General features: G+C 39.0%; 2 protein-coding genes across 4 annotated transcripts in view; both read right to left on the bottom strand.

Moving 5' to 3' along the window:
• Nucleotides 1-11,968, bottom strand: part of gtf3c2 (general transcription factor IIIC, polypeptide 2, beta) — a 50,258-nt gene extending 38,290 nt beyond the window's left edge. The window contains exons 1-9 of one of the 3 annotated variants that reach the window (XM_079646329.1): nt 11,586-11,968; nt 10,653-10,756; nt 9,187-9,856; nt 6,769-6,890; nt 4,633-4,826; nt 3,701-3,786; nt 1,908-1,985; nt 1,068-1,172; nt 210-437 (exon numbers count right to left, since the gene is read on the bottom strand). In XM_079646329.1, coding sequence (XP_079502455.1) covers nt 210-437; nt 1,068-1,172; nt 1,908-1,985; nt 3,701-3,786; nt 4,633-4,826; nt 6,769-6,890; nt 9,187-9,856; nt 10,653-10,677 — 1,508 coding nt within the window. In that variant the 5' untranslated portion in view covers nt 10,678-10,756; nt 11,586-11,968. Of the gene's footprint in view, nt 1-209; nt 438-1,067; nt 1,173-1,907; nt 1,986-3,700; nt 3,787-4,632; nt 4,827-6,768; nt 6,891-9,186; nt 9,857-10,652; nt 10,757-11,574 lie in introns of all 3 variants that reach the window. The other 2 variants (XM_079646327.1, XM_079646328.1) reach the window with 2 other exon arrangements.
• A 1,108-nt stretch (nt 11,969-13,076) lies between these two features.
• znf512 (zinc finger protein 512) overlaps nt 13,077-22,739 on the bottom strand; it is a 19,247-nt gene continuing 9,584 nt past the window's right edge. Inside the window, exons 12-17 of the mRNA XM_079645335.1 lie at nt 22,147-22,377; nt 19,652-19,753; nt 19,468-19,530; nt 19,068-19,166; nt 18,523-18,687; nt 13,077-17,151 (exon numbers count right to left, since the gene is read on the bottom strand). Of these exons, the coding sequence (XP_079501461.1) occupies nt 16,672-17,151; nt 18,523-18,687; nt 19,068-19,166; nt 19,468-19,530; nt 19,652-19,753; nt 22,147-22,377 (1,140 nt within the window). The 3' untranslated portion in view covers nt 13,077-16,671. The remainder of the gene's footprint in view (nt 17,152-18,522; nt 18,688-19,067; nt 19,167-19,467; nt 19,531-19,651; nt 19,754-22,146; nt 22,378-22,739) is intronic.

The following is a 22,739-nucleotide window of genomic DNA, read 5'->3' on the forward strand; positions in this document are numbered from 1 at the left end:
ATAAATGAGAGGCTTAAAAAACTGTTTTGCATGAAAAATAACGTTAAAGAAGAATCCAAGACAAATGAGTAGGTCGTCAAATTGTTGCAACTACCTCAAAATAAACTCTGACAGAGACAAAAAATATTCAACACAAAAGCATCAGTCGATTGTGCAGGAAAACGTTAGTCTTAAAAAGAATCACTTTCAGTTATCCACTTCCTGTTTACCTGCAGTTGTACTTCAGCAGGCCGAGGTCCCACAGCTGGAGCAGGGCGGGGCCTCCGTACGTCTTGTTGAAAACGTGCTGGTCGTCCATCCCTCGGTGGCAGGAAACAGCGAGGTACTGCGAGGCCGGAGCTCCATCAGGGGTCGGACACCACTCCGTGGCCCACACCGGCCCCCCCGCAAACAGGAGCATGTCCCAGCGCTCCGAGTGAGCCGGCACCGCAGAGAACCTGGAACACAAACACAAAGGCTTTCAAAAAAATAAAAATAAAAGGAAGATTTCACTTGAAAACGCCAAATCTGACTTTTTAAATATCGCTGAATTAACACTCAAACATAAATCTTACTTTATTTCAAATCTCCAACAAATGGATCAAATCTAAACATTTTCTAAATTAGAAATAGATTATTTTAGCGTACTTCACAAGACAGCTTTGATTTACCTTAATGTTTGACCTTAAAAAGAGGCTTAAGGAGAACAAAATAAACCCAAAATATATACTATGTAATATAATATAACCAATTAAGAGAGAACAATTACAACAGTCAAAATGCATCAAAGTGGAATATGCAAATTCAATCATCCGTCCAATGAAAACCGAAATAAAGATTTATCACTCAATGCTCAATTCTTTGAACAGAAAAAGCTTAATATAAATATTTATTTTGATAACTGTCTTAAAACACTGCAACAAGCATTGATAGAATTAAATATATTCAGCATTAAGGAGTCATACATTTAGCCAGAGTCGTTAAGTATATGTGTATAGCAAAGCAATAAATTAGATATCGTTGAATGCTAAGTATTATATTGTGTTAAGACATGTTATGTAATATTGTAATAAGATGCTCAGTGTGACCTGCTGAGTCTCTGCAGAGGCGTCTCCCCCTCCTCACTGAGGCCGTCTCTGGACACTCTGAAGGCCGCAGACTGGAGCTCCTGAGGAAGGTACTTCTCCACGTCACTGAGAAACACACAGGAAATAACAAGATACATATAAGAGACGACTGATGATGCTGTATTAGGAGTACACACAACACCTGGCTGGATTATTATATAAAACATATACTTGTTAAATTACCAAGTGCATATTTAAATCAGAGTAGTAATCATTTCACATTTCGGTGAGGTTTTGGTACCGTGATAAAACATTGTGCCTCGGTACAAAAGGGCAAATAAACAAACCATATCTTGCCACGTTGATACTCTAGCTTTGAGAACTAGAACTAGTCTAAAAAGGCCTGCTTGGATTAGACATTTGTTCATAAAATAACGTAAAAATCAGTCAAATTGATAGAAGTATTACTGCAATGGCCATTGTTTCTGTTAAGCACCTTTAAAGTGCATCATTGCAACGTGTTCTCAACAAAAATACAACTTTAATATATGAGTATGATCTTAATTTGATGACTTCACACCATCCATTAGTGTAGAAAAGTCAAGTTAATATAAAAATCACCTTTAAAAACACAATCATGACCAAAGTGCTTAATAAAAAGATGACATTAAAAGCATGTCTGATCAAAAAATCTAACGATGGCCATGCAAGTCTTTATAATGAAAACACTTGTCTTAAAGGAATCCTCAGAGGGGAAAAGCCGAACCGTTAGGGCCAAACTGTTTCACACAATTTCACTTAAAATGTCCAGTGCTTTGTATCCTCTCACTCAATAACTAACACAGGTCAAAGGTGAACTACCTCTGAGGAACGAGGTGCCAGTCGCTGGAGGAGGGGATCCACTTGGGGAACTCCCAGCTGCTGTAGTGCTCCTCCCGGCTGAAAACACACACATCACACACTCAATCACACACCCAAGATAACCATCGCCGTGGTTACCGAGTGCTCGTCTCTAAATGTTTATTTGCAGAGCAGTTTGACACATCAGTGAATCTTAATAACTGACTGCTGCAGGGTGGATGTTTCTTCGATTAAGTGTAATGACACTTTGTGATGATAATTAATCTGCCATCTAAATATAAAAACAATAACCCAATGCGGACATTTCTGCCCGCACAGGTTTCTCATTTTGTTTTGCATGTTTGCACTAAAGCTGAAAGAGATCAACAAAAATGAAATATCCGAAATGTTTACGATCAAATCCCGCAATATCTAAACTGTAGGGTTCACCATTAATGCTTTCAAATCAATACATTAATCATAAGTAATGTGGATGTAATAACTAATGATAAAACAGTGTGGTGAATTCAGAGAAGTACATGACTTTACTTAAAAGCAGCACTTAAATTCAGGAAAGGAAAACACTTAGAATATTACGATATCAAGTGTCATATAACAATATAGATGTATTGCATATCTTTTCAATCTTAGTTTAGCATTTCTTCAGCAATGCCCAACATAAAGGTACAAATCATATAATTCATAATATTCTTCGTTAAAGCCACTTCGAGTTTTTTGTGAAAGGGTTGAATAACATTGTCACCTAGTGGCGACCTCTGTAGTCAAGGGGATATAAAAGACTTCTATAGAGAGCCACGGTGACGCGTTCTAAAACCAGGAAGTAAACTCCTTCCGGTTCCTTCGACAGAAAGCAATGCAATTTCTCCATAGGATTTTGGAAAATAGCTGGAAATCAGGTCTGTGGTTCAGACACATTTAAGAGAGGGATCACGTTTTGTTCAGCCGGATAATCTCCACATGTCTACACTACTTTTATCATTTTCGAATCATAAATCTAGTCGCCAGAAGCAAAATGCTAACGTTATGCTATAAAGGAACTACAGCAGGGTCGCTGCTTCAACGTCACGCCAACTTAAGATCCATATTCAAACACACAGATTCTAAATGGTTCAAGTTGAAGTGTTTGTTTGAACAGTCTGCAGGAGGCAGGGACTTGCTTTCAAGCAGAACAGGGTAAACAAACTTAGAGGAGTGTTTACGTGTTCGGTGTAATGACGTACAACGACCTCAACTTCTGTAGTCCTATTCAGCCACTTGGTAACAACCATTGTTTTTCAGACACGTCAACTCTTCAGAAATCACCAGTGGGGTCACTGCTGATGGATTTAATGTCGTAGAACAAAACGTGATCCGTCTCTTCAATATGTCTCAACCACAGACCTTATTTCCAGATATTTTCCAAATCCTGAGGAGAAATCCCATTGCTTTTTAGCGAAGGAACCGGACGTGGTAAAATGCTAACTCCCTTCCGGGTTTTAGGACGCGTCACTGTGGCACTCTATTCCCAGCCTTTTAAAGGACACAGATATGGGCAACTTGTTTGGAAGATGCCTTCAAGACACAGTTTTAAACCGTTAAAACATTGGACCTCATAACATAACAGATATACTATGATTTACAGATTTACAACTATGAGTAAACGTAACTTTTGAAAGACAACGCATTCAAATTGTCTGTTTTGAAAGGCGTCCTAATTGGCTTATAGAAACAAAGGAAGGTAGCTGCGACATTCTCTGTAGGCAAAACCAGGCTGAAGCTGTTAGTTAGCAGTTAGTTAGCCGTTAGCTACTCACAATTTCTTGGTGGTCTCAGTAGCGTCCCAAACTGTCTTCATGATGCCGCTGTGGAGTCCGTTGGGGGTTTTGACATATGGGCCACCCTGCAGACGAAAAGGAGATCAGATCGATTCAATTGTAGTTAAGTGTGAGGTAGTGATAACTTTTTTTTTTTTTTTTTGGTCGACCCAAAAGTTAGCATTAACTTCTCCCTTGGCAAAAAGTCAATGAAATTTTCCAATTGGATTCAAGATTATTGTGGGAAATGTTTATATGTTGCTTACACATGTTATTTAAGCCAAACCAAATATTAACAACACTTTACATTTTAAGTAAACGTTAGGCTATAAAAAAAACTATAGCACGGTCACATGACTTCACGTCACAACCGCTAAGCTAAAGGTGGCTAATTTTGAGCTATAAAAAAAACTACAGTACGGTCACGTGACTTCACGTCACCACTGCTAAGAGTTGGCTAATGTGGCTAATGTTGGGCGTGATGACGTTTAGTCATTTAGACACTTGATAGCAACCGCAAATTATGACGTAGAATTGAAATCTCTTCAGCTTGTGTTAAACACCTTATTTCAGGCTAACAACCAAAAACATGTTAGTAAAAACCTTGACTTTGAGATGAGGGAAGAGGAAGTGGTAAGATGCTGACTCCTTTCTGGGTTATAGGACTCATTACTGCACCACTTAATATGTGCATTTGTTATTTCTCATTTTTCAGCTACAGTCCTGCAGATATCTACGTTGTACCTCAAAGAACATTTCATTTTCATTCAAATAATAAGGATTTTCATTTTCGGAACAGTCATTATCGCAGTTATGAATCCTTTCGATTGTAAATGAAAGAAGATCTTGCTGTTTTATTTCAAAGCTGTTTACTAGTTTCTGGGTAAAATGTGAAAATGACCAATAACAATGAAGCATCAGATTGGACTTACAGGGCCTCGGTTCACATTATAGGTTCCTGGAGTTCTTCCAAATGCCTCTGAGTCCGAGCCCGATTCCTCTGCTGCTTCGTCTTCGTCTTCATCTTCCATATCCTCAGCATCCTCCTCTTCACCAGCATCTGGAACAAAGTCCTCGTCTCCTGCAGAGTCGGAGTCTGCACGTTTCCGCTTTCTGCCTTTACCCCCTGCAGGTGAATAATGCCAAAGAGAAATCAACGTTAATGGAGAGATATAGGTAAATAATGTTATTAGGGTATGTCTAAAATAACTAAACTGGCAATAAACACGTTTATTTTTGAACTTATTTAACTATAATACAATGTTACGAGGGGGAAAGTTGTCTATTGTCACTTTAAAATGACAAACTATATCAATACTAGATCAGAAATGTATTCATTAGCAAAGAAAGTTGTTCTCTTTTGACCAACAATTCTCATTAAATATTTATAAAAAGATAATCACACAGAGATCATATACAACAGTGCAAAATGTGTATGACATAGGAATTGAATATAACATACATTAATTAAAATTACTTTTTGTGGATGAAAGGTGGTAAGAACAATAAATGTTAATAGAAATGGTTTCCAAGAGGCCTCAATCAGAGAAGTGACAAACTGGGCTAAGCGTTTACTGTCCTGCTATTTGTGATCTATGCTTGCAGCGCGGCCCTGACCTCTGACCTCTGACCCACAACTACATGACAGGAAGTGTTGGGACATGCACGTCACCCTCTTATCTTAGCATAATGCTACGCTACCATGATGCTAAACGCTCAGCCTGGAACCAGGATTTCAAATAGAGAAGGACAAATTGTGGTGAGCTGTGAGAAAACACCTAATGCGGAACAGAACTGGTCCTGAATGTCACTTGATGATTTAGATACTATCACACTTTTTCTTAAAAAGCTTTATGATATCTAACATGTCAGCAATACAGATTTGAAGAATACATTTTCCATGCTTTCTTTCCCAAACCTAGCGTTTCCGCCAGGGGGGCGTCTTGCCGTCATTTGACGCCCTTATTCAGCTCGGAACGTCCTGAACTCGAGCAGAGGAAAAAAAAAACTCTAAAAAAAATTAAGAGCGAAGATCGAGAGTTTTTATCTCTTCAAATGACGAAAAGGAAAAGGGACAAAAACATCCCTCTGTTGGAGGGGCAAAGGAGTCTGGTGGGATTCTTTTCGCCACCAGCAAAGCGTGTTCCTGTGACGGAAAGTGTACTGCCGGCGAGCCTTGACGGGGGGTGCTAGTGGAGCACGCGCGTGAACTGTGAGCGCCGGAGCCTCGCAGCGGCGAAACTGATGCCCTTGCCACACGAGGACGAAAACGATAACGGTCCGCAATCGTTATCAAAAAAGTCTTCGGTCCACACGCAACAGGCACCAGAAACGTACCAGAAACGACCGTTTTCGTCCTCGTGTGGCAAGGGTATGAGGCTCTGTGGTGAACTGTGGTAAAATGAAGAGTGGTTTAGGAGCTCTTCTTAGTGAGCCGAGCCAAATGATCCGGCTCACTAAAAAGAACCGGAATCCCCCCCCCCCCCCCGCTCTCGGGCTGGATGCCCTCTCAGCCCTGGTCTGGCGGAAACAGTAGAAAATATCTATTCCTTTCTCATGGAGATGGAGCCAGTGATTAGCTTAGCATAAAGACTAGAAACAAAGGCTTGCCTCTCAAAAAGATAACAATACACTTAAACTCCTAGTACCTAAGGAAAACACTCAGGTGTAGAATACAGTGTTGTTTGCAACTACAGTGACTTACGGCAGTTTAAATGAGTCCCCGCAGTCAGTGTCTTATTCACTTTAGAACATGATATACAAAGCTGGTTATCTTTAACTGAGAGTGTGACACATTTTATAAAAAGTGTTGTGTGTGTGTTCTTGCATTTATTTGACAGAGAAGGTAAGAGGCTGGAAATGAGAGAGAAGGACAGAGGAATGGAAATTAGCTCAAAGCTAAATCTGGCACTGTTACGATTGACACATTTTAATGTTTTAAGTGTTCATTACTGTGCATTGTCCCTGCCAAATAAACAATTAAATAAATAAAACATTCAACAAAAGTCCCAAGGCCTTTAACGAACCTGGTACATTTGTAAACATGTATTTATTTATTTCCACTGTACCTTTGTTTCCTTTGAGACCTTTCCACTCTGTGCGAGGGACCTTGCTCTCCGGCTGGGAGCCCAAGTCATCGTTGGGGTGACCGAGCTCTTCTTCAGCCAAGTCGTGGAGGTACTTCAACGCCCTGGAGAAATGATGTAAAACACATTGTTTACATTATTTTAAATATAAAAAGACTTCATTGCTCTCATTGAAGTAAATAGAAAAATATCGTCAAAGCATCAAAAATGTTAGTACATATCTCTACGTATTAATTACTTTTTGAGTGTATCAGAATATTTTAATAGTAAGAATTTGCAGGAAAAATAAAAAGAGATTTTCCTATAAAAAAAAAAGGTTAATTGAAAAAGTCCCAAAAAAGATAAAATTGGAATAAAACTATTCAAATAAACATAAGAACTTCAGTACAAGTAAGATGTTCAATAAAAGATACGATAAAATAAAAAATATGTATAATAAAAAAGGTATTAAGTCAAATCTAAAAAAAAAAAAAAAAAATGGAAAAAAACAATTTATATAAACACAAGACGTTAAAGTAGGAATGTTTAATTAAAATACTAAATAAAATAAAGATATTTATATAAAAATCAGAGGTAAAATACTAAATAAAACATCAAATAAAATAGAAAGAATATGAATACAAACATAGGAAGTTAAAGCAGAAATGTGCAAATGTATATTACTATTTATACATACATATATTTAAGCAATAGCTCACTTCAGGCCGTGGTATATGCTCATTATATCACAGCTAAGGGGCGTGGTTCGGCCCGACGCGAAGCGGAGGGTCGACAACCCCCTTAGCTTAGAGCTATTGCTTTTATAAAACGGTTACCAAGTGTGGCAATATGAAATAAAAATACTCACTCTAATTTAAATAGTTTTTATTAGTAAATAATGATGTTCAAAATAAAATAGTCCCTCCGTTGCCTTCTGCACAAAACTTAGTGCGAGGTGGTTGCTATGCAACAACACTAACAGCTAGCGAACATATTAGACAGAGAGCGTTGATCCATTATTTGGCTATTTATTTACACGAATGTGTATGTTGCTGTTTATTGTGCACCCACTGAAAAACTGTCCAGCATCAGTAGAATGGCTTACGTGGTCACTTGTATAGGTTGAGGTTGTTCGAGGCTGTTGCTTGGCGTGGCGAGAATATTGCTCCACTTTCTCGGGTCCCCGAGATTCGGCTTCCAGTAGCTCTGGAGGGAGCTTTCGCACCTGTGGCCACTAACGGTCATAATTTCTGTGCTTTGTTTCAAGACCCGCATCAGAAAGCTTTTGAATGGTGGTACTTTCCCAGTTGGTCTACCTGCTCTTCACGTAGCTCTGCATGTCGTCGTTAGGTGCTTTTTTTTTTTCTGGAGATAGGCACTCCTCAATCCACTCCTCCATAGTAAGACTCCCCCGGAGGTCGAAGTTAATCTTAAATGTTTCCATCTTATGCTTTGTAAGTTTGTTTCGTAACGGAAGAAATTCAAATATATTTATAAAACTGACAAGTCAAATCAAGCAATTTGATTGGTCCATAGTGTTTTTGCGGACCTATTTGATTACAGATTTGAAAACATCGTTGCTTGCTTTAAAAGTAGCACAATTCATTATGTCAAACCTTGGAAAGTATAGATATCCCTGCCCTAATGCCAAAGGAACTGCACACTGAATATGTTTTGCCGTTTGATGTCTATGTCTGGACCGCTTCGTAAAAAGGAGGCATTCTGCCCCGTTACTTCTCCGCTGCTTTCTTGTTCCAGTATGAAAAGCAACCCAACGGTATACTGTTTTTCTCAGACGCGGAGGGATACTGACTTGTTGTGAAAAGTAATTTACAATTCTACCCGTGGTATACGCTCAGTATATCACGGCTAAGAACCAATCAGATTGCTTGATTTGACGTTTTATAAATATATATATATATATATATATATATATATATATATATATATATATATATATGCTCAGTAGGAGCCTAATATATATAAACAACTCTATACAAAAGTTAAAAAATACCCATATAAAAAAGGAACAATACATAGAAAAGAAATATCTAAATAACTAATCTAGTTGTATGTATATATATATATATATATGGCCAGACTTATATATATATATATATATATATAGGGAGGCGTGTGGCGTAGTGGATTAGTGCATTTGTGTTCGTATCAGGGGGTCACAGGTTTGAACCCCACTGCAGTCAGCATGTCGTTGTGTCCCTGAGACACTTCACCCCAAATTGCTCCTGTGGGGATTGCCTACAGTATTGAGTATGTAAGTCACTTTGGATAAAAGCGTCTAACAAGTAACATGAAATATGCATTATACAAATGCTCAATTGCATATTTTTAAAGTGTATATCATGTATGTTTGCACCTTTGTCACTTGCTAAGTAATACAGTTTAAACTGTGTATCTCACACTTTAGCCGCTCCTCTCCTGCGGCGTCCGCTCGGCGTCGTCTCCTCCTCGGCTTCATTCGGCGGTTCCTCTATCACCACTTCCTTTACAGGCTGCTGCTTCTTCACATACTTTCTCTTAGGCTTTGGGGTCCCATTTTCCTCCTGCACAGCATCTACAATCCCACCCTCATCAGTTGGAGGACTCTCATCAGTGGTGGGAGTTTGTTTGGCGGGGGTTTTCTTAGCTGGAGTCTTTTTAGCCGGAGTCTTTTTAGCAGGAGTCTTTTTAGAAGGAGTCTTTTTGGCCGGAGTCTTTTTGGCCGGAGTCTTTTTAGCAAGAGTCTTTTTAGCAGGAGTCTTTTTAGCCGGAGTCTTTTTGGGCGGAGTCTTTTTGGCCGGAGTCTTCTTCTCTCTCACTGCCTTTTTAGGAGTTTCATCCGACTCTGAAAGTGTTTTGTCAGTTTCGTCTTGACCCCCGTCTTCAGTCTGTTGTGTGGTGTCCTCATTAGTTCCATTCTTTACCGGAGACTTCTCAGAAGCTGCTCCTTTTCCTCTTCCTGAGCTCTGTCTTTTTCGAGGGGAGCGTTGCACATTGGTCACCTCTTCAGTTTCATAGTCCAAATATTTTGGATTTTTCTTGCGTTGTCGTCCTTTGGAACTGGGTGATATGTGGCAACCCTGGTCTGGCCCTGTGGGGAGAGTGAAGACATTAGAGAAATAGTATGTAGAAATCATTGAAATGTATCAAAACCACAATTGAAAAACTTGAGCTTTACGATAAAAGACCATGCAATTCACCGTCAAGAGTTACTTGCTATGAATACACTAAATACCAGAATATAATGCTATGTTGGATCCTGTAGCATTTTTGACTTTGATTTTAATTATCCAGAATATTTTATATTGTTTTGTTTATATTGTTAATATTTTTCATTTTATTTTTAATTGTTAATTATCTTTTCCACTTTTTTAAGTATTATATTTGAATGTCTGAACAAACTTCTGGTTCTATGATTAAATCATTTCCCAAATTAGGATCAATAAAGTTAGTATCTATCTATACAATATTGTGAACGTCTGCACGCACAATTAAGGGACGTCATTGTTTTATAAAGACACACAAGGAACAGCATATTTTGGAAAGTTACAACACACAGTTACCAGCCAGGAATTGAACCAGGGACTCAATGCTCTGAGATTAGCACAGAGACTTGTGCCCTAACCACTTGGCTATACGATCAATCCGGTAATAAAACTTTTAACACTATATTTGATTGAGACCAAACAGCTTCAGAGATTTTTATCATCCTGATTATTATGCATTAGTATAAACAGTGTTGCTATTCTGAAACTCAAAGTGCTCCTCCATAACTGACCGCAGGAGTCAACAACATGCAATTTTAGTTTCTATTGCAACAGTATCTTGACATTGCACCTTTCAAATAGATATTATTTGATATCTTTAGGTGTGATTGCCTGTATTACCTTGTCCAGAGTCAACAGGATCCATAGGCCCTGGGTTTGTTGTGCTGTGGTGGTGTTGTCAGGAGCCTCCTCATGTATGGAGCAAGTGTATGGATGAGCTCCTACTGAGAGAATAAACCAAAATGAAGACCGATATATCAACCAAACCACATCTGAGAAGTATGATATCTGAGAATATAGTACAAACTACTGAGGATTCATTACTTAAAGAGGTATACAGTGACACATACAGTAATATTTCAGTGTGTCTCTGGACTGACAGACACAATTCAACAACATTGCAAGCAACGTCTTTATTTTATTTTAAACAACCTGAAAGCTTACTAAGTCAATATTATCAATACAAATATGTTTGGAGTTTAAGAGCCAGGCATGTTATCGCGTTGTTTGAGAATATTAAACCAAATCTCGTGGAGTATTATGATAATTCTTTGCTATCTTCAGTACTTTCAAGTTTAAATGGGTCAATAGATAAAGATGTCTAATGACTTTTAACCACCTATCAATTCGGCATATGTTTATAGTATCATACATATCAAATTAACAATTGTTTTAATACTTTTGTTTCGCATTTGTTTGGCCGATTTCTGAGAATAATAAGCAGTGATAATTCTATGCTATTGTGTATATTTCACGGGTAAATGGACTATTAACTAGATATAAACTATTAATTTCGAATGAATTTTAACCACTTATCAATTCGGCATATGTTACAAGGATAATACATATCGAGTTACAATTGTTTTGTTTCACATGTGTTTTCCCGGTGACTCGTCAGCTATCATGCTAGCATCACAAAGCTAATGCTAACAGGCTAGAGTGGCCGTTGGTGCTTCCTTTACTGCCGTTAAGTGACTCCTAAAACCATCCGGTAACCGATAAACGTCACAAATAATAATACTGATAACCTTTAAAACCTCACCCTTCATGTACCAGAGGCTTCCCGGTCCGGTGGCAAAGGCTGAAAAACCTCGTACCGAGTCCGGGGAAACTAGAATCCGGTCACACGGGATCGAGTCCCAAATCTGCTACCGTGAAGTAACCCGTGTAATATCACCGGAGCCGTGGAGAAATAACGGGCATCTGTGTGTAGTCGTTATTCTTTCCCGTACGGTCCAATATTGACAGTCCCCGCCGCCTTGTTTGAACCTGATTCCGGTTTCTGAAACTCACATTCTGCTGACATCAGACCGCCATGTTACTGTACAGCGTGGAGAAACACACCGCCCCATATCAGCGGAGCAGGGAACTACACCTGTGAGAGTTAGAGCCTCACTCAATATCAACACTTGCAGAGGTTTATGTAGTCCTCAAATCATGTTTTTATGACTTTTTTGTAAATATTTGAAGCAACTAAGTAGATGTACCCCCCCCATTTTACTCCGCCCTCGGATTAGGACACTGTACATTTTACATGTATATTCAATGTAATATTGAATAATACATTTCTTGCGCAATAATATCCTGCATTATATTTGTTACTGGAAATTTGCCTTTCCACATGTACATTGTCCACATGTATATATATAGGCTATATATATCTTTTTAAAACTTTTTAGCTCTTTTTTATTTCTATTTCAGAAATATTTTGGACTGTTTATTTCTTGTGTCTTAATTTCTCTTGCCTTATTTTTTATGCTGCTGCAAGCAAACCTTTTCCAAATTGGGGGAACTACTAACTACCTACCTACCTACCTACCTATCTGTTTTTTTGTTTTCTTTGTGTTGTTTCTGTTCTTTATGTAAAGTGTCTTTGAGCATTAGGAACAGCGTTATAAAAATCACATGTATTATTATTTACTTGAGTATTTCCATTCTATGCTACTTTGTACTTCTACTCCACAACAAGACAGGGAAGGCTGTTTGATTCATTTTGTCATTGTAACAGGACAATCTGGTCAGTCGTGTAAAGTAACTAAGTACATGTCTAAGTACTGTCCTCAAGTACAATTTGAGATACTTGTACTTTACTTGAGAATTTCCATTGTATGCTACTTTGTGCTTCTACTCCAGTACAACTCAGAGGTAAATAGTGTACTTGTACTCAACTCCACCTTTAGTTACTTTACAGATGTGGATGAATGATGTGAAATATAATCAAGTGTTAAATCAGACTTTAGTTCCACCTGGAGTAAATCCACAAGCTACCCTGCAGTATACAAAGCCATTCAAACTAGCTGAACCTTTACCAGCTTTGAGAACACCTTAATAGTCAATCATTATAAAACATATCATATATATTATTCTGAAATGGAGCTATCTGCACAATGACTACTTTTACTGTCGCTACTTTCACTATATTTTGATGAGAATACTTTTCTACTTTTACTTGAGTAACATTTTGATTTCAGGAGTTTTACTTGTAACAGTATTTGACACGTTCATTCCCCACATCATTGTTAATGAAGACACAGAGCCCAAAACGACCATTAATTAAACTTTTAATCATCTGTGGTTATAACAATGCTGGTAATATGTAATAGCAGCACGTAACTTCTAAAAAACAAGTAGTAACATTTTAAATGTACAGATTTATAACACTGAGGTTATAACTAATTACACATGGACAAATTAAGTGCTTTCTTTGTGTGTTTACAAATAATACGAGATTATTAACTGAACAGTTATTCAAATATGACCAAGGTAATATAAACTGTATTATTGTCTGTATGGATGAGGCTCAAAACATCAGGACACATTCTCATTATTTTCTTCATGTTTCATTAATTCACAGAGCTTCTCTACTGCACAGTTAACAACACTATTTAAAAAAAACTCAGCCCACGTAATTGGAATTATATTGAATGCCTCTCACTAGTCCTCTCTATTAAATACAAAAAAATACATTTCATAATGTAATCGTTTTGGTTTCTATTGCCTACAGTATGACAGCTCCTCTCTTGGCACTAAAATACAAAACATTTAACAATACAGGCGTACTATTTGTGAATTAATCTGGATTCAAGTCATGTACTCCAGCATTCAGATGAAAGGATGAGACAGCAGTGAGACAAAAAGTGCAAATGACCGGGAAAAAATGAAATGTGGAGTTTCACTTTTTGAATTACTGGTACGAAATTGCACTAAAATATTAATGCTTTGACTTTTTCTTGATAACAAAGCAGGTCACTTGTAAGAGCTCCTTCCCTTTGTGCTATCAAACTGTTCAAAGTGCGCACATAGTGATAACGATTTGGTCACAAGCATAAGAGGACATGGGAAGTATTTCCAAAGCAAGGAGAGTTTAACCTTATTTCTGAAAAGTAAAAATTGTATAAAATGTTGTTTTCCGCGTTTTTAAATGTGGATTGTTCATGCTCTTATATTTCACATCCCATTAAACTGGATACATTTAGATTCTGGACGGAAAAATCAAGACATTTAAAGACATCCCCTTAGACTTTGAGAAAATAGGATGGATGTCTTCCACAATTTTCTAATATTCAAAGACTGAAAATAATCGTTAGCTGCATCCCTAACATGCAACGACTGCCGATGGGTTGCAAGAAGATACCATTCATTTCAAGGGGTCACAAGCCATAACGTTGAAATCCAATGACTTAGGTAATGAATTAAACTGATGAGTATTACACCATTATGATTATTTAAAATAATAACTAGACATACAGTGTCTAAACAAAGACTAAAAGCAGCTAATTTAAACGTCATCAAAAACTGAGTAAATCAAAAAGTCTTATTAAATACTGCAACATGCTAGCACCAAAGGCAAAAGGAACAAACAAATAAACATTTATTCTATTAAAAAAGCATTTTCATTACTTTCTTTTAAGTAAATAGACATTAAAGTGAGAATAAAATGGTCCTAAATAGATATTTGCATGTTCTCCACCACTGTCTGACCTTCTTTTTGAAATACTTCCCATGTCCAAGGAGGCTTTCCATTTCAAACTCATCTGATGAAAGTTAATGACGGGTAAAGCACTATAACCAGAATCAGTAAATATAGGAATCTAATCATGGGTGATAAACCAATGTTCCTTTTTCTTTTTTAAAGGAAGGAAAGTGGTTTAAGAAGTGCACAACAGAGGGGGAAATTAATACATTCAGAAATGCTTTTAAGTTGTAAAAAAACAAATATTGTTAAGACGACACCAACGTATGACTGACAACCATCCATAACTCACTGTAGTAGATACAAAATGCATAAGTATGAACATTAAGCTACATGCTATCGGTTATATATTCTGTCTCTAAATAAACAGAAAGACAAACAGTCGCCCTCCGTGTTAAATGCTTTGTGTGTTAGCTTTCCTTCGTCACAGTTACTGTCACAGTCACATTTATATGTTGTTTTGTTAACAGCCACTCTGAACCAATTATATGTATGTGCTTTATTTCACTCTTCACGGCTGATAAACTCCTGCCTGGAATGTTTAAAACTGATTTAAGTTAGAATCATTAATATCATGGAAAACGCATCTTAATAAAAGGTCTTCTTACTCACTAGTTCCAGAGCAGTTGTTATTATATGTATGTTAAACAGAGCTACATATTCTGAGGAAAATGAAAATATGTCACTAGTTTCTTAGAAAAACTGGTAAAAATACCATTAGTTTAGATTTGTGTTATAGCTAACTCAAAAGAAATGGATACGGACTGTTCCACATTGGCTGTTTTGGGCAGATTTAAACTGCAAATAATCGCATCAAGTATTTTACCTTCTTGACAAACCTATATGGTTGTTTTCTGTGTTTTGGAAACTAGATATTAACAGTATAATATCCTGATATAGGCTGACATTTTAAAGGACTAGTCCAACATTTTGGGCATCAGATTATTTCATATCACATTTACTTTTAAAGACTTCCATACATTTAAAGCAATTTGTCTTTTCTTGCTGTTGTTCTGTACTCAACCAGAGTGGTTTGGATCTTCCCTTGGTTTAGATTTGTGTTATAGCTAACTCAAAAGAAATGGATTCAGAGTGTTGGAACACAACTAAAAAACTGTTGTCTGTTTGGGGCAGATTTAAACTCTAAGTAATCACATCAAGTATGTTACCTTCTTGAAAAACCTATATTGTTGTTTTTCTGTGTTTTGGAAAGTAGATATTGAGAGTGTTAGGGGTGTGATATCGAGAGGTGGGCTGACATGAGCTGCTTTAAAAAGGACTAGTCTTTGTTTGACTCACATTTGCTTCTAAGGACTTCCAAACAAATGGGAATACATTTAAAGTAATTTGTCATTTTTTGATATTGTTCTGTACTCCAAAAGAGTGGTTTGGGTTTTCTGAAGTCTTTACTTTTTGTGCATTTGCCTTGAATTTGCTTCCTTGATTTTCATACTCGATTTGCCTGCTTTAACTACTATAAGTGGACAAGGAGCTGCAACCAGTCTTAGTTTAAAAACGGCTTCTTGATGCTAGCCATGAACTTTTCCCTGTCAATAAAATCAAACCTACTGATGAAAGGGGAAGGAGCATGGGGAGGGGAATCCTTTTGCTATCCAATTATACCAGAAAAAGTGACATTTCTAATTTCACTACGCCCAAAAAAGGCCAATAATTTGTAAGTAAAAGTAAAGATGAGTATTATGAAAATATACAAATCATACGTTTAAGAGGCACAAAATATTATTTATATTTTCAGAGTCTATTAAAATCCTGTTAGCAGCCTCTCTTAATGTTTCCCTTTAAGGTAAACACGAAAGACGGGTTTATCAAAAGAATAGGACACATTTAAAGTTGCAGAAAATAATCTATTACAGATAAACACAGATACTACAGTTCTCTATACAATGAAGACCACTTCACGACAGTCTCCGAACCAGAAGTGTCTCATTTATCCATGTTAGGATGTTGGGACGGTTTCCATCATTTCCTCCACTTTTTAAAAACGTTAAATCATCAGCTGCCTTCTCACCTTGTTCGTCCCGTGGTTCGTTTTCTTCTACGTCACGGCTAATAAAGGACGGAGGGACACTCCATGGTCTCTGTTAAGTGTTATTTTTAAGTGTCCACGGTCTCTTTTTCCACCTCTGTTAAGTATTTAGTGTTATTTTAAGTGTTCCTCTGTCCTTTCCCAGCCTCAGGATTAGTCTCCATGATGCCGGGTCGTTTCGGGTTCCACTGGTCAACGTGTCTCCGCCTGTCCTGCTGCTCCACCTCTGATTGGCTGACAGTATTACCTCCACCTCCACCTCCAAAAGCAAAGCAATCCTTCTGCTTCCCGTCACCCATCCCCACCTCCTTCTTCCTCCGTTTCCCCTCCACCATCCCGTCCTCTTTGCCTCCATCCACCATCGTCTCCATCTCTAAAGGAGCCTGCTCCGGTGTCGGCATGGCTCCGATCCGCTCCATCTCCACCCACATGGACCCAGGAGGAGGCTCCAGAGAGGTGTAGTGGAGCGCGGGCTGCTCCGCCTGCTGATGGAGGTGCTGGTTCTCTGGGTGCAGGTGTTGATGTTGGTGCTGGAGGTGGTGCTGGTGCTGGAGGTGGTGCAGCGGCTGAAGAGGGTGCTGCATGGACTGATGAGGGTGCTGAATGGGGTGCAAAAGTACACACATCCTTTACTCAAGTAGAAGTACAGATACTCGTGTTTAAAAATACTCTGGTGAAAGTAGAAGTACTGACTAAACTTCTTTACTCAAGTCAAAGTAAAGAGGCTTTGAAATGTACTTCAGTAAAAAGTACCCATAACTAGCAGCTGTTTTAAAGAGTACCTGACCTCCCTTTATATTAATAGAACAATAATGTCATTGTTAGCTAATGAATGTTTCCATGGTGACCAACGGCAACATGACAACGTTTTCATTGGTCCCTCTTCTTTAGAGAAGACCAGGAAATGATGGATACACGGATTGTGTTCAAATCAATAGGCACGCAATGACTCTAAATAATAATGATCACGCCACTAAACACACATTCAGACTAAAGGAACCAGCCTGTTTGGAAAATGAGAGAAGTAGAAAGTACAGGTATTTGTGTTCAACATGTAAGAAGTAGAAAGTACAGGTATTTGTGTTCAACATGTAAGAAGTAGAAAGTACAGGTATTTGTGTTCAACATGTAAGAAGTAGAAAGTACAGGTATTTGGGTTCAACATGTAAGAAGTAGAAAGTACAGGTATTTGTGTTCAACATGTAAGAAGTAGAAAGTACAGGTATTTGTGTTCAACATGTGAGAAGTAGAAAGTACAGGTATTTGTGTTCAACATGTAAGAAGTAGAAAGTACAGGTATTTGGGTTCAACATGTAAGAAGTAGAAAGTACAGGTATTTGTGTTCAACATGTAAGAAGTAGAAAGTACAGGTATTTGGGTTCAACATGTAAGAAGTAGAAAGTACAGGTATTTGTGTTCAACATGTAAGAAGTAGAAAGTACAGGTATTTGGGTTTAACATGTAAGAAGTAGAAAGTACAGGTATTTGGGTTCAACATGTAAGAAGTAGAAAGTACAGGTATTTGTGTTTAACATGTAAGAAGTAGAAAGTACAGGTATTTGGGTTTAACATGTAAGAAGTAGAAAGTACAGGTATTTGGGTTCAACATGTAAGAAGTAGAAAGTACAGGTATTTGTGTTTAACATGTAAGAAGTAGAAAGTACAGGTATTTGTGTTCAAAATGTAAGAAGTAGAAAGTTCAGGTATTTGTGTTCAACATGTAAGAAGTAGAAAGTACAGGTATTTGTGTTCAACATGTAAGAAGTAGAAAGTACAGGTATTTGTGTTCAACATGTAAGAAGTAGAAAGTACAGGTATTTGTGTTCAAAATGTAAGAAGTAGAAAGTTCAGGTATTTGTGTTCAAAATGTAAGAAGTAGAAAGTACAGGTATTTGTGTTCAACATGTAAGAAGTAGAAAGTACAGGTATTTGTGTTCAACATGTAAGAAGTAGAAAGTACAGGTACCCACCTCTGGGTGCTGCTGGTACTGGTGTTGGTGGTGTTGATGGTGTGTGTGATGGTGGTGGTACTGGTCTACGATCTGCTTGTCCACGTTTTGGATGAACTCCTTGGGCTGGTTCTTCAGGAACTTCTCAAACTTCTTAGAGGCTTTTTTGTTCGTCACAAACCAGTCCTGTTAGACAGGAGGAGGGGAAATTTAGATTTAATGTAGTCTACAACCAAGGATTCAAGGATTCAAGGCTTTTATTGTCATGTGTACATAGCTACAGTGTAGATATGTCAATGACAATCTTAGGTCACAGGCTCCTTCAACAGTGCAACACAATACAACTGGTAATAGTGCAAGTAAATACAAATAAAATAGAAATAGTGCAAGGAGAGTATATATACAAGTAATTGGAATATGATATATTAGATAAATAATTTGTAAGTTGCAAACAGGTGAATGTTATGGATGTTCTTTCAAAGTTCAGGTGTTTAACCAGAGAGAACACATTCTTATTTATTCTGTAGACAAGGTTAAAGAGACCTGTTTGAGAGGAGGGGTTTTACCTGAGAGTGGACAGAGTTGATGTGGTACTTCACTCCACTTTCAGAGTTAAACTCTTTGTTACAGATCAGACATCTGTACTTTCCAGCCTCAAAGTCGCCCTGAGATGAGAAGAAACCAAAGAGACATGAAAGGATTATGATGCCCTTAAATATGTTGTACCTAATCTTAACTATTCACTGCATCTGCATTGTGATCATACTGTAAGCAGAACGTCTGTATTAAATCACGAAGATATGGAGACCTACTTAGTTATTCCTGTTAATCCAGAAAAAAAGCCAAATGTCTTGTAATCAAAGACTGGAACATGTTTAAATACATGTTAATATTGACTTGACTATGCATGGGATTTGTACTCTGCTGCATATTATATTTCAGAGTTAAAGAAGAAAGCTGACGTACCTTGTTGCAGAGTCCCAAATGAGCTTTGAGTCCGGACACACTGGTGTACACGGAGCAACAACCCTGAGGAAGACACGTATCAAGTTACATCCTGGGTTCTGCACTTAGTTAGGAATTGATGAAAATCCTGAGATGAATAGAAATAGAACCAAATATGATAACCAAGCGTGATGCTGTTTGTTACCTGGTTGGGACACTGGACCTTCCTCTGCAGCTTCACCTCATTCTTCCACTTCCTCAGAACCTCCTGACTGAAGGCAGGCAGACCGGGCCGGGCGTACTTCAACTGAGAAGAGAAGCATATCCAGGATGAGGTCAATAAAAGGCTTATATCACATATTTTATGATTTTTAAAAGCATAAATAAAACCTAGAAAAGTGAAAAGCTAACGTTAGGCTCCAAGCTACAGCACGGTCACATGACTTCACGTCACCACCGCTAAGCTAAAGGAGGCTAAAGTTAGGCTACAAACTACAGCACGGTCACATGACTTCACGTCACCACCGCTAAGCTAAAGGAGGCTAATGTTGGGCTATAAAGGAACTACAGCACGGTCACATGACTTCACGTCACCACCGCTAAGCTAAAGGAGGCTAATGTTGGGCTATAAAGGAACTACAGCACGGTCACATGACTTCACGTCACCACCGCTAAGCTAAAGGTGGCTAATGTTGGGCTATAAAGGCATTACAGCACGGTCACATGACTTCACGTCACCACCGCTAAGCTAAAGGAGGCTAATGTTGGGCTATAAAGGAACTACAGCACGGTCACATGACTTCACGTCACCACCGCTAAGCTAAAGGAGGCTAATGTTGGGCTATAAAGGAACTACATCACGATCACATGACTTCACGTCACCACCGCTAAGCTAAAGGAGGCTAATGTTGGGCTATAAAGGAACTACAGAACGGTCACATGACTTCACGTCACCACCGCTAAGCTAAAGGAGGCTAATGTTGGGCTATAAAGGAACTACATCACGATCACATGACTTCACATCACCACCGCTAAGCTAAAGGAGGCTAATGTTGGGCTATAAAGGAACTACAGCACGGTCACATGACTTCACGTCACCACCGCTAAGCTAAAGGAGGCTAATGTTGGGCTATAAAGGAACTACATCACGATCACATGACTTCACGTCACCACCGCTAAGCTAAAGGAGGCTAATGTTGGGCTATAAAGGAACTACAGAACGGTCACATGACTTCACGTCACCACCGCTAAGCTAAAGGAGGCTAATGTTGGGCTATAAAGGAACTACATCACGATCACATGACTTCACATCACCACCGCTAAGCTAAAGGAGGCTAATGTTGGGCTATAAAGGAACTACAGCACGGTCACATGACTTCACGTCACCACCGCTAAGCTAAAGGTGGCTAATGTTGGGCTATAAAGGAACTACAGCACGGTCACATGACTTCACGTCACCACCGCTAAGCTAAAGGTGGCTAATGTTGGGATATAAAGGAACTACAGCACGGTCACATGACTTCACGTCACCACCGCTAAGCTAAAGATGGCTAATGTTGGGCTATAAAGGCATTACAGCACGGTCACATGACTTCACGTCACCACCGCTAAGCTAAAGGAGGCTAATGTTGGGCTATAAAGGAACTACAGCACGGTCACATGACTTCACGTCACCACCGCTAAGCTAAAGGAGGCTAATGTTGGGCTATAAAGGAACTACATCACGATCACATGACTTCACGTCACCACCGCTAAGCTAAAGGAGGCTAATGTTGGGCTATAAAGGAACTACAGCACGGTCACATGACTTCACGTCACCACCGCTAAGCTAAAGGAGGCTAATGTTGGGCTATAAAGGAACTACAGCACGGTCACATGACTTCACGTCACCACCGCTAAGCTAAAGGCGGGTAATGTTGGGCTATAAAGGAACTACAGCACGGTCACATGACTTCACGTCACCACCGCTAAGCTAAAGGAGGCTAATGTTGGGCTATAAAGGAACTACAGCACGGTCACATGACTTCACGTCACCACCGCTAAGCTAAAGGAGGCTAATGTTGGGCTATAAAGGAACTACATCACGATCACATGACTTCACGTCACCACCGCTAAGCTAAAGGAGGCTAATGTTGGGCTATAAAGGAACTACAGCACGGTCACATGACTTCACGTCACCACCGCTAAGCTAAAGGTGGCTAATGTTGGGCTATAAAGGAACTACAGCACGGTCACATGACTTCACGTCGCCACCGCTAAGCTAAAGGAGGCTAATGTTGGGCTGTAAAGGAACTACAGCACGGTCACATGACTTCACGTCACCACCGCTAAGCTAAAGGTGGCTAATGTTGGGATATAAAGGAACTACAGCACGGTCACATGACTTCACGTCACCACCGCTAAGCTAAAGGTGGCTAATGATGGGCTATAAAGGAACTACAGCACGGTCACATGACTTCACATCACCACCGCTAAGCTAAAGTCGCCTCATTTTCTTATTTCAGGTTTACAACCAAAAACAAGTAACAAAAGTGCTGAAAATGCAGATTCATTTCCAGGTTTTACCAATCATTCCTAGACCACTCTATTCCGATTTCTCTATCAACACCACCTTCCTCTGTTGGAATAATTTACAATAAAGAAACATACTCTCATATATCCCCCAACTCTACATATACATTGAAGATATTCTGCTCTTGCCTTCTTGTCGTCCGGCACCAGGTCGGACTGGAACTTCCTCTTGGGCCAGTCTTTGGGCAGCTCGTTGTTGGCGATCTCGGCGAGGTGGAAGTTAGCGACCTGCGCGGACACTCGCTGCACCCGACCGCTCGCCGTGCGCTCAGGGTTCGCCTCTCTGTGAGCCTTCAGAGCCTCGTCTTCCTCACTCTTCACAGGAGTCTGGGGAACAAGGGGGAAAGATTTCAAGAGTATATTCAGTTCTTAAAGCTCAACTATTATGCTATATTTGAACAATATATTATAGGGCCATGTCTATACAGAACATGTCTCTGAAGTGTTTTGCTGAAAACACCAAGCTTATTAAACACCGTATTATGTTCCAAACCACTTCAAGGATTATTTCTGAAACAGTATGGAGATCGAATGCTTCTTTTCTTGCGGGTTTACCACAAGGTGAGTTCCTTTCTACAGTGGTGTAGTGGGGATTTTTTGACTGGGTGGACGGGGCGGGGGTGGACGGGTGGTGGGTGGACGGGAGACATATGCGCTCGTGAACTGTCAACGGGGGGGGGGACCTCTGTGTCGCTGTCAGCGCAACTTACATGATGCCATTT

This window comes from Notothenia rossii (genome assembly GCF_949606895.1).
Source record: "Notothenia rossii genome assembly, chromosome: 8".
Lineage (NCBI taxonomy): Eukaryota > Metazoa > Chordata > Actinopteri > Perciformes > Nototheniidae > Notothenia > Notothenia rossii.